The 15,293-nt window shown below is 47.2% G+C and overlaps 6 protein-coding genes across 6 annotated transcripts; 1 reads left to right on the forward strand and 5 right to left on the reverse strand.

The window, feature by feature from the left end:
- Nucleotides 1-255: 255 nt before the first annotated feature.
- F5Y00DRAFT_123561 (cyanamide hydratase) lies at nucleotides 256-1,754 on the reverse strand. The gene is made up of 2 exons (XM_048004088.1): nucleotides 1,170-1,754; nucleotides 256-1,102 (listed from the first exon to the last, which is right to left on the reverse strand). The coding sequence occupies exons 1-2, from the start codon at nucleotides 1,405-1,407 to the stop codon at nucleotides 588-590; spliced, it is 753 nt and encodes a 250-aa protein (XP_047863157.1). The 5' UTR covers nucleotides 1,408-1,754; the 3' UTR covers nucleotides 256-587.
- Nucleotides 1,755-2,086: 332 nt separating this feature from the next.
- Nucleotides 2,087-3,842, reverse strand: F5Y00DRAFT_242037 (Mu homology domain-containing protein). Its single transcript, XM_048008448.1, has 2 exons — nucleotides 3,222-3,842; nucleotides 2,087-3,138 (listed from the first exon to the last, which is right to left on the reverse strand). Exons 1-2 carry the CDS (start codon nucleotides 3,556-3,558, stop codon nucleotides 2,165-2,167), a joined length of 1,311 nt encoding a protein of 436 aa, XP_047863158.1. The 5' UTR covers nucleotides 3,559-3,842; the 3' UTR covers nucleotides 2,087-2,164.
- A 774-nt stretch (nucleotides 3,843-4,616) lies between these two features.
- F5Y00DRAFT_123609 (Phophatidylserine decarboxylase-domain-containing protein) lies at nucleotides 4,617-6,939 on the reverse strand. Its single transcript, XM_048004089.1, has 6 exons — nucleotides 6,616-6,939; nucleotides 6,297-6,563; nucleotides 5,858-6,223; nucleotides 5,719-5,797; nucleotides 5,485-5,656; nucleotides 4,617-5,411 (listed from the first exon to the last, which is right to left on the reverse strand). Exons 2-6 carry the CDS (start codon nucleotides 6,350-6,352, stop codon nucleotides 4,708-4,710), a joined length of 1,377 nt encoding a protein of 458 aa, XP_047863159.1. The 5' UTR covers nucleotides 6,353-6,563; nucleotides 6,616-6,939; the 3' UTR covers nucleotides 4,617-4,707.
- Nucleotides 6,940-7,307: 368 nt separating this feature from the next.
- F5Y00DRAFT_254148 (uncharacterized protein) lies at nucleotides 7,308-9,571 on the reverse strand (the record flags this gene model as incomplete). Its single annotated transcript, XM_048010134.1, has 4 exons — nucleotides 7,308-8,780; nucleotides 8,875-8,976; nucleotides 9,042-9,327; nucleotides 9,516-9,571. The coding sequence occupies 4 exons, from the start codon at nucleotides 9,569-9,571 to the stop codon at nucleotides 7,308-7,310; spliced, it is 1,917 nt and encodes a 638-aa protein (XP_047863160.1).
- A 1,170-nt stretch (nucleotides 9,572-10,741) lies between these two features.
- Nucleotides 10,742-12,275, reverse strand: F5Y00DRAFT_242050 (UbiA prenyltransferase). The gene has a single exon (XM_048008449.1). The coding sequence runs from the start codon at nucleotides 11,874-11,876 to the stop codon at nucleotides 10,815-10,817; it is 1,062 nt and encodes a 353-aa protein (XP_047863161.1). The 5' UTR covers nucleotides 11,877-12,275; the 3' UTR covers nucleotides 10,742-10,814.
- A 642-nt stretch (nucleotides 12,276-12,917) lies between these two features.
- On the forward strand, nucleotides 12,918-15,223 carry F5Y00DRAFT_242052 (putative FAD-binding oxidoreductase). The gene is made up of 6 exons (XM_048008450.1): nucleotides 12,918-13,508; nucleotides 13,564-13,898; nucleotides 13,960-14,021; nucleotides 14,084-14,174; nucleotides 14,230-14,560; nucleotides 14,619-15,223. Exons 1-6 carry the CDS (start codon nucleotides 13,339-13,341, stop codon nucleotides 15,103-15,105), a joined length of 1,476 nt encoding a protein of 491 aa, XP_047863162.1. The 5' UTR covers nucleotides 12,918-13,338; the 3' UTR covers nucleotides 15,106-15,223.
- Nucleotides 15,224-15,293: the final 70 nt, after the last annotated feature.

Here is a 15,293-nt window from a genome sequence, read left to right on the forward strand (position 1 = left end):
GTTACACAATTCAATCTAGTAGAAGCTTCTATGCTCTTGTCCGACAATCGTGGAGGCAATCAAACATTCTACATTCCCCCCACTTACTTGATAAGGTAATAAGGCTGGCCCCAGACTAGCTTCGGTAAATCATCGGTATACTCCACTGAGGCTGAAGCTGAGGCTCATTTTACCGCTTGGCATAATGGAAGGTTAGTAAATATCTTCTATAAGAACCGAAAGGGACATCTTTTGTACAGAGTATCATCAATAATAACTGCCAATAGTATGGGTGGGACCTAGGTATCTGGATACTGAGAAATTATCAATTAGAGGGTTGCTGATTGTGATGGCGAGCTCGCACTAATCAAAAATATTTTTAGCCAACTATATAGAGAATGGCGCAAGCAACCGCTTTACAAAATACAAGACTATTAAATTACAGGAGTAAGAACACTTAAACGGGATATGTCATTCTGGGCCCGTGCCTACATACATAGCTTTTACCTAGGGCAGAATCGTCTTGGTTGGTCGCCCACATCACAGCATCCGTCCACCCTTCTTCCAGATGATGCCATCCCGAAACCTCTCTCCAGCCCCATACTCCATCACAAACCCCAGTTATCATACGGCTTCATAAGCTCATTATTCTTCACACCTTCAGGAAAATCCTCCTCGCCAAGGTGCGTAGTATGCGCCCAAGGCTTAAGCCCATTCTCCTCTCTAATCGTCTTCGAGAAGCAGCCGCTCCAGCCCTTTCGCGGATACGCCCTATTGACATCGTCCCTGGTGACCGTGTCGATGATCTGCGGGTTGATGCCCATATTGTCGTAGATAGTCGCGAGCTGGATGAGCTGTCCCAGGAACGTGATCTTACCGACGGTACCTAGGTCCTGGTGCCGGATGATTGCCTCGGCTACGGCCTCGGCCTGGGCTGGTGGTGCACCGAGTTCCTTGGTTAGGTTTAGGGCTAGTATTCCTCCATAAAATTCAAATGACAACAGTGTTGCTCGCAAGTTCTTGTGCGTAGTGCCTATGTCGTGGAGGAGGCACGTCAGCGCCCACGTGGACAAGGAGAGCTTGCCAAATTCTTCGGGAAATTGGTCCTTGAGGATGGAATATCCTGGCCGCTCGGTTAGCTCGAACTTAAAGAGGCATTTCGCATGTGGTTGTTAACTGGTCTCCCTTACCCCAGTGGTAAACCCGCATTGAATGATTGTACGTTTCTTCGATAAGATGCTTCTTGGCGTATTCTTGAATCCCGGCGACGACAGCATCGTCCGAGGGAAACGGGATATCTTTCACTGTTAGGGGAGAAGGTTTGTGTAGATAGGGTTTCCCATTGAGGATAGCATTGCCGTCGACTGGAAAGGCACTCCAGCCATGTTTGGCAATATCATCTGCTGTTGCTGCTGGTGTGGAAGACATGATCTCTAGGTAGTCTTGAATGGCTCCTAAAACTAGGTAGGTAGGTATACACTCTGCTGCGCTACGTCTGATATCACATTGACGGATGGGTTCCCATTTCCTTAATATATGATTTACAGCACCGATGACGGAGTTTAAATATAATTATCTTATAAATATTATTGGTCAGATTTTAGTAAGAGATAAATTTTGTCGAATTACATCTCTTGCTCGGGCTTTGGTCATGTATAATTGAGTTGGTATCGTTCGTCATGACTGTAATTCCGCGGGATTATAATCCTTTAATAGTCTTATACTTAAGACTCCCACATCCACAGCTTCGCCATACATCTAGTATAATTGAAGATTTGCTGGGCCGTGATACGGAGCTATGAGTACACAGTTACCAAAATTTCTGCTACGACATCTCCGGTGGCTATTAGCTTCTAGTCGCGATGCTCTTCGCGAGTAGATCTAGTATTAGGATCTAATGTCAATCTCTCGAATTGACAGTGCCCTGCAATAATCCCCTTTACAATAGGAGAGTATGGCATGCTCCAACTTCGCTAATATCTCGGTATATCCGTCGGAGAACGTGGCCGTAACCGGTTGAAGTCGATGTTTGCGACAGGATATCGCCTCTAAGCGAAGAAATACCATATCAGGTTTCCCTGGCATGTATGTGAGTTGGCTCCTTCCGTCCAATTTGTCACGATCAGAATCTACGGTAACGGTCAGCAATTATGTCGGGGTCTCGGGGGAGGAGTTGACGTAAGACTCACCGGATTTCGTATGACCCTGCTCTCGTCATGTATCGAACCCATTTTACACTTGAATAGTTGCTCTTTTCAAACACCTTCAAGTATCGTACAAGGAGACCCGAGCTGGTAAACATGAGAAGGCTGAAGTTCATGCTGAGAGGCGGGCGCGACCAGGCTTTCTGGTTTGTCATGCTCGTGAGCTCCGCCTCGGCACTTAACACGAATTCGCTTTGACCAGTGAAGCGGCCGATTTTCCAGACGATGTTGTTCTCGCTTGGCTCGTACTTAGCTTTGCCTTGGGTGCATCGTTCCGTGATACGAGCTGTATTCAACGGAGTGGGGATACGAACAACGACGTTGGTAGCGAACAATTTGCTGCCAAAATTCGCCTTGACGCCAATACTATACTCTACTTTGGTCTTGCCAACTTCATTAACGATGGCGTGCACCTTGAAGGGTAGATTGACGTTCTCTGTGGCTCGATAACGCATAAGCTCGAACTCCCCATCGGGAGGGATGAAGGAGATGATTCGGTCAGTGTCGAATTTGCCTAACTTGACGCATTGATGGAATTGGCAATCCTCCAAGGTAACACTGCCGGCAGCTGCTTTTGTAGCTTTGGTCCCGAGCTTATTGCCGCTCGGCAACGACTGGAGGCCATCGTGGTCCAACAGAAGGCGGTCATTGAGCCCGAACTTGCATTCCGGGGTGCCCGAGAGATATGCGCGCATGATGATCTGGCCAGTGACATCAGCACGAAGAACGGTTCCCGTAGCTGACATTAGAAGGTTGACGTCCTCTATCACGTCGACGAATGCTTCATTCTTTCTGTATTTGACATCGGCCTTCCTCCAGGATAGGGCACCGGTAGCTTGCATGGTTATCTTGGCCGAGTCTTCGGGTGCGCGTTCGGACTTGACACCTTCGGTGGTAATGTACATCTTCAGGGTATCCGTCTCGGTGTTCTGAGGGTATCCAAAATCGATGATCTCTAAAATAAGATGATAAGATATTTATTAGATGACAGCTACTTAATGGTATGGTATAGTATGGGACGGGTTAATAGAAGCTTACCGTCTAATAGTTCGTAGACCAAGACGAAATTATTCTTGACGGCCTCCTCGTCGAACTTGCCGAAGTATCCCCTACCAAGCTGGATCAGCCGGTATAGGAACTCGAACACCAGGGCAGCATTGGCATTGCTCTTAGTAATGGCAACCAAGTAGATGTTTTCATGCTTAACATGGCTGAAGGTGGTGCTTCCGAGGGTGAGGATAGGCGAGCGGACTTGAGGATTGGATATGACTTGAATTCGAAAGACATCGGCGAGACGTGGTCGGCAGTCGTTTCGAAATGCTCGGAAGATGAGGTTCTCGCCCTTTTGATTGAATATTAGGATACCGGAAAGCATCTTGCCGACCTCGCGACTCAACCCTCGCCAGAAGGAAAAGGAGGGTATGACGAGAGTCTTTGGCTATCCAAACTAATTAATTAAGTTGGAATGCGGATGTTAGAAAGGTACGGTGACGCCGCGACGGGCGAAGCAATGGCGTTTCCTATCAGCGTGTCGAACACCTGGGAGCCAATTAAATTCCAATCTTAGGTAAGGTTAACAGGTAGGTACCTAGGTAGCCACACTGCGATAAGACAGAAATGATAAGGGGGTATGGGTTCAGCCACGGTGCAATGTTTTAGCGGGGATTAAGTATTTTGGGTGCATGACTCCACTATATTTTAGGTACATAAATAGGTACCTGGGTACCTACCTACATACCCGTTCCATATCAGCATCTTCACAACCATCCAACCATCACTTGATCATTAAAAGGCAAGGCGATTTAATACATCACATGGCATTCCCCACAACCGGGTTCAGCACGTACGGGTTCTGGATTCCGAAGTCTATCCCACTGTGCCCAGAGTCTAGACTTGGGCAAACCTAGCTTGTTATACCGGGTTGGATGTTACCTCTGGACCCAAGGAAAGAGGGTAAACATGCATGGGTGTATAATGAGACTCTCGGTCTAGATCATCATGAGACTAAAATATTCAGTGGTAGTCACCGACCTAAGTTTACCCAGCCCCGACGAAGTTATCGCTTTAGTTTCCCATTGAGGATACAGCATAGTGCGTTAGTGGTGGAAGCGGAAAGCAGCCCACAAGACAACAGGAATGGGGTCGTTGGTGTAATGTTATTGGAACGGGCTTTGGCCAACGTCCATCAGCCAACACGGGCAACGACCTCCTGGATGCCTTCGTCTGGACCAAGCCGGGTGGTGAATGCGATGGCACTAGAGACACCAGTGCTACAAGATACGATTATCACTGCGGCCTATTTTGAGCAGCTTTATAAGAATGCCAATCCTCCTTTCCGGTGAAGGATGAGGCGCTAAAAACTTGTCAAGAATGAGGCTTAATAATTATTTATTTTCCCTTAAGATTGGGCATTCTAGATTAATCATATAAGGCCATTTATTTTTAAATCAAGGTCCCTTTCTAGACAACTTACTCACCATTCGAATCTTGTCTGTGACATATAATAGGCCTAAGATTTGAATCCTTACTTCCGCTTGATAACAGCAACCTGACTTCTCACGGCCACATTCTCCGCCCGACTTGGACTTGGGAACCCGTCGACCGGTACTCCGGCACGGAACAGCAGGCAGTGCGACGAGCCGCCGAAGTGGAACATACCAATCTGGTCGCCCTTTTGTACATGCTGCCCCTGGCCCACCGTGATCTCACATGTGCTGACCTCGTCCATACCCACGCCTACGAACGCCATCAGTCCGATTGCAGGATTATCTGCCTGGATGAAGATGACAGCGCGCGTCGCCAGCGCCGTCAGGTATCCTTGAGCCACGCTGATGCCGCGCGTGTCGATTTCACCAGGGCCTTGCGTGCTGTGTTCGCCCTCAGCATAACCACCTGCGGGGCCTTCGAACAGCGGTTCGCTAAAGTAAGTGCCATCTTTCACGAAGGCGCGTACAATGCGGCCTGAGACGGGAGCGTGCCAACGGTGGTACGATAATGCTGATAGGAAAGCTTGGTACACTGTCGCGCCATCGAACTGTGCGGCCAGAGGATCGTGGCCTAGCATGTCGAGAACCGAGTACGGCTGGCTCTTGATCCAGAAGCGGTCGCGTAGCTTGGCGTGTCGTGCCACGTTGTACACTTTGGACTCGCATGAGTTGGCTACGACGTCATCGTTATCCGGTGAGGCTACGGGTCGTGCATCCTCGCGCAGCTGTCGCGTGAAGAAGTCTGGCGATATGTCAATTTCGATTTCGAAGGAATGTCACGGGCGGGATAACTGATCACTACCAGATATACTTACCGTCCCAAGAAGTATAGCCATAATGCTTAGCTGAAGGGTCGCAGATGTACATATCCTCGAACCTATGCGACGTCTTCAGCGGTGCGTTGGCTACCTCCATCAAGTCCTTCAGGCCGTGCTCAGAGAACCAGCCCTCCTTGTGAGAGGCGAGCACTTCGGCTGATTTCGGTGTCTAGTTGCGATGATTACTGTTAGGATAGACTTTGCCCTGTTTACCAAGACTCGAAGGCTTACCTTCAAGAACTTGCCCCATTCATTCAGGATCTTTTTCATCATCTTATTGACCTCCGGATCTAAGAAGGCGGCATGACCACTGTATTATTGAGTTAGCCAATGGCATGGTTGCACACCCGAGTCCGGCAGGGGTGCTCACCTAGGTGTAGCCATCACATAGTCGAAGATACCCACCATGGGGACTCCGACCATGCCAACACCGAATCCAGCATCAGTCCACTGAGGAGCCTGCGTGAAGATGTGGTTGAGCACGGCTAGCATATGTCGGTAGTCTCGGATCTGCCTCTTGGTACCAGTCGGGTCTTTGTAATACGGCTTCTTGAGCGGTATCTCCTCCCACATTTGGTTAAAGTACATGTAAATGCGCGAGTTTCCCTCGATCAATTTCTTAAAATCTTGAAGGACGGGAATTAGCTCTTTTTGAGGAGCCTTGTCGACGTGTTCGATTTGCGTCTTGAGCCATTCGTGTTGGACACGATGGTCCGCTGGAAGCCAGGCGCCATGGCTATGAAGGATAATTATTAGCAAATATTCTAGCTTTTAATGTTAATATCTAAGACTATCGCTAGTGAACTTACTTCTGAGTACGATGTTCCTCGGGGATATCGTGTTCGTCGCCGTGTTGGTGAACCATCTTGAATTATACTATATTAAACCACAATGCCAAGTCTTTAACGAAGTATTCGATGTGGATAAGCAGTTTCAATCTAGAACCGTTCCTTAATTGCCAAGAACCATGGTCTTCCATGGTCTCATATACCGTAGGGATGCGGGGTACAGAATTTAGAAAGACTACCATGTGGTGAGGTTGAAGACTTGATCATGATGTAATGATTCGACGTGGACTGCAGGGCGATCAGTAAGGTCCCCCAATGAGGAGAGAACTGGGTTTCATACGCTTCTAGCATCTAAGCTAAAGTGGAATTGGCCCCTGATTCAACGTTTAGGTTTCCAAATCGTGGGTAACCGAGATGTCACTTGATGCTTGTTTGGTGGAATAGTTGGCAGGTTTTTGTAAGAAAGCCGCCTAATTTATGGGATCGATGATGTAGTCTTCCGTCCCTGACCAAGATTACGGATGTCTTCCAGGAACCCTTCAGGGTTTCCCTCGGCGATGTTATACGGTATCATAGTGAAAACTACCTAACTTAAAAATAGTACGAACGAATCATACTTGCATGTCAATCCGAGTAAACCTAATATGACCACGCATTAAACGTACATGTCAAACATTTCCATGCAAACGAGCTGGCTGGCAGACGCTTTGATGGAATCATAATCTCGGTAAACTCATAGGACTTCGGGGGAAGCCGTTACTCTAATTCTACCTAAACCCGTGTTAAACCCAGGAAAGAAAGTTAGGAAATATGCATAGCTCGGACAAGCAGGCATTGATTTTTTTTTTTTTTTTTTTTCCGGTGAGAGGCAGTCCTAAACCGTTCTTAGGTTAAAAACATCATATTTGCCACTGTCGATTCGGTAAGCGACTTCAAGTTATCAATATCAGTGGTAATCTCAGGAGGTCGACAAAAAAGGCGGCGTTAAAATAGATAGTCTTCACAAGGTCGTGTTTACCTAGAATAACTTCATTAAACAGGCCGTTCCCAATCCATGTTCTCAAGCCACTGCATAAAGTCATTGTCAGGCCCTAAGAAAGGAGCGTCGATACCAAAGTTCAGATCGGTCATAGTAAAATCATTTGCGCACGGCATGTGAAAGCCATAACTTTGAGTCGGCTCGTTCGCCGGAGTGTCCACAACCGTCTCGTTGACTTGCCCGTCTTGATCTTGATTTTGATGCGCGGGTTGTTCACCTGAAGCTTGACGTTGAATGGGAGGGTCAGGGGGGCTCAGAATCCTATCAAGTATATGAGAGATGACCTTTCGTCCTTGATCGCATATGCTAAAAGATCCGTCACTAGGATCGACAGCCCCCAACCCAGCTGCGAAAACGGCTAGATCTTGGATGGTCTGACTCCTAGGTAGAAGAGGGGTTTTCGGATAGACGGGGAGTTGCTCTTGTTTTAATAGTTCGACCGCCATGACGGCGGCGCTCCGCATACCTTGTACTGCGAGAAGAGAGGCAATATCTGTTTTGAATAGTGTCCCTAGGTCATGGCGCTGGCTGATTAACAATATATCCTTTAGAATTGAGCGCGCAAGGCGTATGAGCTCATCTGAGCTTGCCCCGGCTTTGCGAATCAAGACGCGCTGGAGCAAAAGGTCGTTTGAACGGAAGGATTGGTGGATTACGATCATAAATAATATTTCCGTTGGTGGTCTACCCTCTATTTCTATAGGCGAGTCTCTTATTTTCTTGATGAACTGCGGGAGTTCCTCTATGTATCGGCGATGTCTATTTTTGATATCTTCCGCGCGTTGTAGGATCTCGTCGCGTGTATACGGGCCTAAGGCTAGGTCCAATATATCTTCTCTTTGTATAGCGAATCCAATCCAGATTCTTATCCAAGTAACGCGACGTATTCTTCCTAATGTGTTGAATCCTTTCTCATCTAGACTAGCAAGTGCTAGAGTTAAGTCGTCTCCTTCGAGGAGTAGTTGAGAGACCGCAAGGTCCAAGGGAGGTTGTAGATTACAATAACGGTGTGAAATTCGAGGGGGGCGACCCGTAAACGTCGAGATACCGATCTCCGCGCCATACATCTGGCAAAGCAGCCTTTTTCGTAGTTCTGCTAGAAAGAATGGAAGCCGATCCTCTTCTTTGACTCCTCGGTGTAAGCCCATCGCAACAGCCGAAGCTACAATCTCACCACTCAGGGTATATGTAGTGTGACTAGCTTCGCCCTTAATCTTAGCCGTTAGAGAGTAATTCTCCATGAGAAGCCAGGTGAACATGTCGCCCAAAGCTCCGCAGTCGCGGCAAAAGTTTAAACAGGCCTCGGCAATCTCGTTCATCTGTCTTGCAAATGAGGAATGTGCCGAGTTATGTTTCTTGGAACCGCGGCCAAAAGGCTCAGGCGTGTTCGCAGACTGGCCGGCAACTACGGCGATGAGGCCGATGACCTCCCATCGTATGCTTGGTCCAGTAGCAGAGCGCGCCCACTTCAATCCGTAGAGTTAGCGACAGAATCTCGGATTCATAATGAGAATAAGTTTAAAGCGAGTAAATTATCACTTTGACTAGGCACCTGCTTACATGCTTAGCCGTCGTATTTTGGTTAAAAATGATTGGAGTTTGAGTATTACGCCAGATTAATTCACATAATCGCCGAATCTTTTCGGGATTTTGATCTCTAAGCTGTGTTCGTAGAATCAGTTTCTTGCACAGATCCCGAGGTAGGTAATTGCATTTTCTATACGTACAACATCTCCGTGATGCATCCCGAGACCCCATAACCACTCTTTCATTATGGGCTCTATACATATACAAGCCTCGTCTTCGCATATTTCGTACCAGCGCGATACAAGATGATTAATCATGTGCTTGTCTTTCAAGAATGAGAGGACTTTACATCCTTGAATTATCCGGTCGTGCGATAGGCTCATTTCTTGGACTTGAGGAGATTCTAGGCCTGGAGAAGAAACATCGAAGTTACCAAGGCCGTCCGTAAAGATAGAAACATAGGATGTCTCGCCAAGGAAACCAATGCTTATGGTACGGTTGGCAGACCCATTCCGACTTTGCAATGGCGGAGCGGATGCCGCTCGATGTACTTCGCGAGTTGCTACTTCAGTGGAACGTGCCGGCGTGATCTGAGATGGGAGTACATTAGGCGATTCCGCAGCTGGTGCCTCGACCGACTGCGCAGGAATTGCGGGACCGTCATCGCTTCTTACTGCGAATCGCGTTGAGGGAGTCGTCTTTTCTCTTCGACGAGCCTATTTCCAAGCATCATTAGCTTGATTTATGAACATTCATAGATGTTTACTGGCCAATGCTTTCAGATGCGGTATAATTAGTATACTGAATGACCAACCTGAGTAAGAGGATTGGGGTGGTAGATGCACTGATCGGCACACTGTCTCTTGATACATCTGCCGCAGGTTGGGACGACGTGATCACACTTTAACTTAGATCGTCTACACGGTTCACATGATCTAGATAAGGTGAAGAGTATAGCAGGAACAAGCCTTGATTCCCAAGCCGTGAGGTACATGGCTTGAGGAGATTCTAGAGGACATCTAGCTTACCTACCTAAGGTATGTACCACCGTTTTAGGGAATCGAAGCTTGATCCCGCGGTATCCCCCGAATGTAAGCTCGCGTAAGTATGAGGTGGAACAAGGGTGAATGAGAGAAGACGAGGGGAAAGGGGGCAAATGCATACTGTAATTTTCCATTGCGTCGGTATTTTCCTGTTAAAGCACGATGTGAATTCATAGGCTGCAAATCTATAATTTGACCACCAAGCGGCTGGTGTGAACGATTCATCGAGGCTACTAAGACTCCGAGATACCTCGGATTCGGAGACCACTAATGTCGGAGTTGATGCGGCCAGGTAATAATATCTTGAGAAAAGCCTTTTACTATATAGTACCTAGGTAGAGAATCAAATTCACCCCCCTTGACAGCTATCGATAGAATGAGTTTGAAGCGTCTCTCCTCATTGCTTAGGCAGAGAGATCGGAGTCCAAACAACCATCGTTTATAGATGTGATGTGATGAACTCCGAGCTTTCCTAGTTACTGATTGGTGGAAAGGAACCTTGCTTTTCGGTTTTCGGCCTTCGGCGTATTAACAAACGCGGTCACCTCGGTGAATGACTTGCGTCGAAGCAAGGGAAAATGCTTCATCCGTGATCATGATGTATTGCAAAATGTATTGCAAAAATCATCACCACCATATTCATATATGATAATTCTCTTGGAAAGAAAGTAGGTTTGAGCTGGCCTTGTCTAATGTAAGTACTTGAATCATACTTACTAAGGGAAATCTTAGATAGGTTACTGGAATACGTGGTATAAGTGTTAACGCAAATCGTCGTAGTCCGTGAGCGTAACCTTCTTCAGGTCATGTTTGACATCCTTGAGCCAACATTTAATTAGTTCACGGGCATCGTCAAGTAAAATATATTATTATTATTAATTTAGCTCTTAGTCTTATATTAGAAGATGGAAATCTGCAAGAGGTACACATTCATAACACTAATCTCATCGCAATATATTCCGAGAGAAGTCCTCCGGCGATAGCTCCGCCTGCCAGCCAGAACCCATATCTAAACCACCACCAACAGCTTGCTGAATCCTTCAACTCAACGTTAGCGATCATAGCACCTAAAGAAAGCAAGGATCCACCGCCGGCGATTATGTGGAATGCGATGCCCATTTTCAGGAGACTTCCGCACGTATATAATAGTGCGATCATACAGCTAAGGAGCAGCCATAGAAACGGTTTCGTCCAATCCTCAAGCAGAACAGCAATGCTCTTCAAACCCACCTTGATGTCATCCTTGACATCTTGATGCGCATAGATTGAATCATAAATAACCGTCCACAGAATGCTTGCGAGGAAGAGGCACGTGGTTGACGGTTCGATCCAGAAGAACTGCTTCCATCCGTTTCCGCTCCCAAAGGGTCCCCCCATAAATGGCTCGGCACCCATTGCGCATGACCCCATCATGATACCCCAGGCCAAACAAAATCCGAGTACCAATTGCGCAAAGTTGGTGTGCCGTTTGGCCCAAGGGTAGTAGAACGTACCAATAATATTCGGGATGGCGTATATCGCGCTTCCGGGAGGCATTAGGAGTAGAAATGAGGCAGCGCCGATAGCCTGTATCGCAGTAAAAACGAAAGCGGAGCGAGGTGTGATAGCACCTCGGGGGATAGGACGCTTGCTCGTCCGAGGTATTGACTTGTCGACGGGCGCATCGATGAGGTCGTTCCAGCCATGAGCCGCGTTTGAGAAAAAGAAGCTACCGCCAAGCATGATTGAGCTCGCTCGGAGCACCTGGGAGATGGGAGATCCCCGAATGATGGCGGCAAGTATAATGCCGAAGAAGTGTGGGAAATATATAAGGAAGAGGGCTGCAGGAGGACTCAGTCGTGCGAGCTGGACGTAAGGAACCCACGATGAGGGCAAACGGCCAACCCAGCCGCCGACATGTCCACCACCATACTGCTGTGCAAGGGCATTATTTTGGAAGTCGGCCGTCTCGTTAGCCGACTGCGGTTTGTCATTACTTGTCTTACCGCTCATGGTGGAGGGGAGCCAACGGAAGGGTTTGAAAAGGCGTGATAGTTATGAAGAAGGAACCGATTTCTTTCTTTTCTTTTTTTTTTTTTCTACTATTTTTCTCGGGACTGATTCGAAGAGCTAGCTAAATCACTTATATTCCTAGTAATAGGGGACGCTAGTTACAATAGTTAACCACGTCAAGGGTGGCAGGGACTTCTATCCCATGGGCGACAGCTATCTTCCACCCCACACAAGGAGGCTCCCGTCATCCGCGTCTACGCCACTGGGAGGCACGAAAGTTTAAGCATTCCTTATAGGGCTGAACGATACCAATAGGGTGGTGACCAATCACTACCAAGGAAAAAAAGGTTTGATTCTTCATGTCCACTACAGAGCACGGGGAACCTCTTAGGGAAGGACATGATAGACTAATAAGTTAGTAGATTTTTTGATGCATTGGTACACGTAAACAATCTCTCAAGCCCGTGTTAAATCAGTCGGTCCTACTACCGTTCTGAACGGGAACTAAGAGCCCCCAATCCCTGCTCATCCACATAGTCTCCAGTATTTAAAGGCAGACCCAAGGAGATGCCCATTACAGATTTACCTACTATCTATTTCTAATCCCCGGACCATATTAGAACTCACCCTAGTTTTATGTAACTAGTAAAAGAATTCCGGTCTTGACTAATTCACATATGTGACCACAAGTTGCGGTCAGGTTACGTACATATAGTTACCAGAGATATTTATGAGATACTACTATGTCAAGCAATGTCAAGCAATATCTTAATCTTAGGTACTAACTAAGGATAGGTAGGTATCCCGAACTCACCGGTGTAATTTTTGGAATAGCTCCTAGTTATCACGTCTCCACTAGTCCTAGAGCATCTCCTGTAACAGTGCCACAACCCAGTCATGCACTGTCTACACTCATACACTATGTCGTCGGCTACGCTAAGGCAGTAGCCTAGTGAACTGGGAATTTGATCTCCAGGGGTGAAGTCAAATTGGGGGCGGAGGCTGGAGAACGGAAGATGCCATAAGCAGGGTTTCCAAGGATTTCCGTGAGGGCGTATCGTCTGTTTCGTAATCCATATCCATGTCAACGCTATCAATAGAAATTTAATACAGTCATCAGTGACGGAGGGCCCTATTAATTTAAATTGCCTTGTGCTGAATAAAGCTACTGTACTATGTAGTTTGCGATCAGAGATACGGTATATACCCAGGACACTTGACCCTTTTCGGGCCACGATAGCATGTTCGGATCATCTAGCACTAAACTTAGGGCTGGACAAGGTCCCATGATCTTCATATGCTTCAATAAGTAGTACTGGGGTCTTCCGGGGGGTTAAATTCGCAGTGGGCTACTTCTTATACTGGTATAACTAGGTATTTAAACTATTCCATGGACGCCGAGCCGGCATGAATAGCGAGAGAGAGCGACCTCAACTTCTTAGTTCCGGGCAAGAAAAAGATCATGGTCCGTCCTACCGTATCCCAGGCTCTTGTTAGCTTCCTACTTCTTTTCTGCTCCGTAGTGGAAGGCTCGCAAGACTATGCAGTGTGCGACCACATCAAAACCCAACTAAACAACGAGACAGTCCAGCCGACTGAAGGCACATATGAGGCTTTAAGCACAGAGAACTGGTATGGTTTAACCTTCTCTGAGTCGAGAAGGCTAATTTGACTCACCTTATGATAGGTCGCAAACTGTCTGGGCGAAGCCATCATGCATTATCCAGCCATCTAATGCCGAGGAGCTCTCCTACGTCGTCTCGACTGTGGTCGACTGGAATGTGAAATTTGCTGTTCGCTCTGGCGGTCACTCAGTCGTACCAGGAGCCGCAAATATCAACCATGGCGTCCTGATTGACTTAGCGAACCTCAACTCGGTAGATTACGATGCGGATAAGAAAGTCGCTGTCGTGGGTTCGGGATTGCGGTGGAAAGAAGTTTATACCTCACTAGACCAGTATAACGTAACAGTTGCTGGTGGTAGAGTCTTGGACGTCGGCGTCGGCGGTCTAACTCTTGGAGGTAAGCTTTACCCCCTTCCACTTTCGTTGTCATAGGCAGGTTATTGACAGGTGAAGTATAGGTGGCCTTTCGTACCTAACCGACCTATACGGCTTAGTATGCGACAACGTGGTTAATTACGAGGTAAGAAGTGCCGTGCCTTTGTTTCGGAATATTGGAACAGTGTTGACTAGGTCTTTATATAGGTTGTGACTTCGACTGGAGCCATCGTAAATGCCAACGCAGAATCGAATCCAGATTTATTCTGGGCTCTAAAGGGGGGTATCAACAACTTCGGTAAGATTTTATACTTCTATTATTCTGGAGACTTAGTTGACTTACATATGAATAGGCATCGTCACTAAATTCACACTGAAGACTTACGACATCCACGATGTTTGGGGTGGCGTTAAAGTATACTCGCTGGATGCTCTGCCGGCATTATTTGATGCCATGTACCAATATCAGTCGGTTGAAAACAAGGACCCTTACGCGAATATTATGCTGCAAGCTTTCCCGACAAACGCAACCATTGGTGCCATAGTAAATATCGTATACCTAAAGCCAGAAGAGGAGCCGGAAGCATTCGCGCCTTTCCGGAATATCACGCCTCTGGCCGATTTGACCAAGCTCCAAACATTAACTGAACTAATGCTCGCAGCACCTATTCCGGATTTGACACGGTAAGCCATACAATAATTCACGACTCTAACCTCCCAGCATACTAATATATTCCTATAGGGTGAATTGGTTTAGTTCAAGCTTCACCACCGACAAGGAACTATTCAACAAAGTCGGAGATATTGTAACTAAGGCTCCAGAGTTAGACAGCCTGATGAACCTAACTGCAGGGTCTCTAGCATTTGGCTGGCAGCCAATTTCCAGCAGCGCCGTACTCGCTGGACAAGTAAGTGGTGGTAACGCGCTTGGACTAAAGCCCGTTAACCAGACTTGGCTCGTTCTTGACGTGGGTTGGTGGTCTCCTGAGGACGACCAGCTGGCGCACAATTACACGCAGAGTATGATCAACAAAATCGAAGACGCATCTAAGGCTAGCGGGCACTACGTTGACTATATTTTCATGAACGACGCGGCTGCGGACCAGCCTGTTATTGAACACTATGGACAGGAGAACGTTGCGAAGCTGAAGGAGACGGCAATAAAATACGATCCTGAGGGAGTATTCCAAACTCTAGCATCAGGGGGGTTCAAGTTACCTGAGTCGTAAGATTTTCTTGCCAGTTGCCCTAAACGGCTAAGAGATAACTGAGTTGGTTGGTAATAGAAGAGCCAGCTCGAATATAGTGCTGTATGCATATCAATACTACATAGACCTAAGCTTCTTGGTAAATCTTGGGTATTTCAGATGTAAGATGTAACTAAGCACTCAACCAAGCGCATGCTGGGTATCTCGAA

Source organism: Daldinia vernicosa (genome assembly GCF_022497035.1).
Source record: "Daldinia vernicosa strain CBS 139.73 unplaced genomic scaffold F5Y00scaffold_36, whole genome shotgun sequence".
Taxonomy (NCBI): domain Eukaryota; kingdom Fungi; phylum Ascomycota; class Sordariomycetes; order Xylariales; family Hypoxylaceae; genus Daldinia; species Daldinia vernicosa.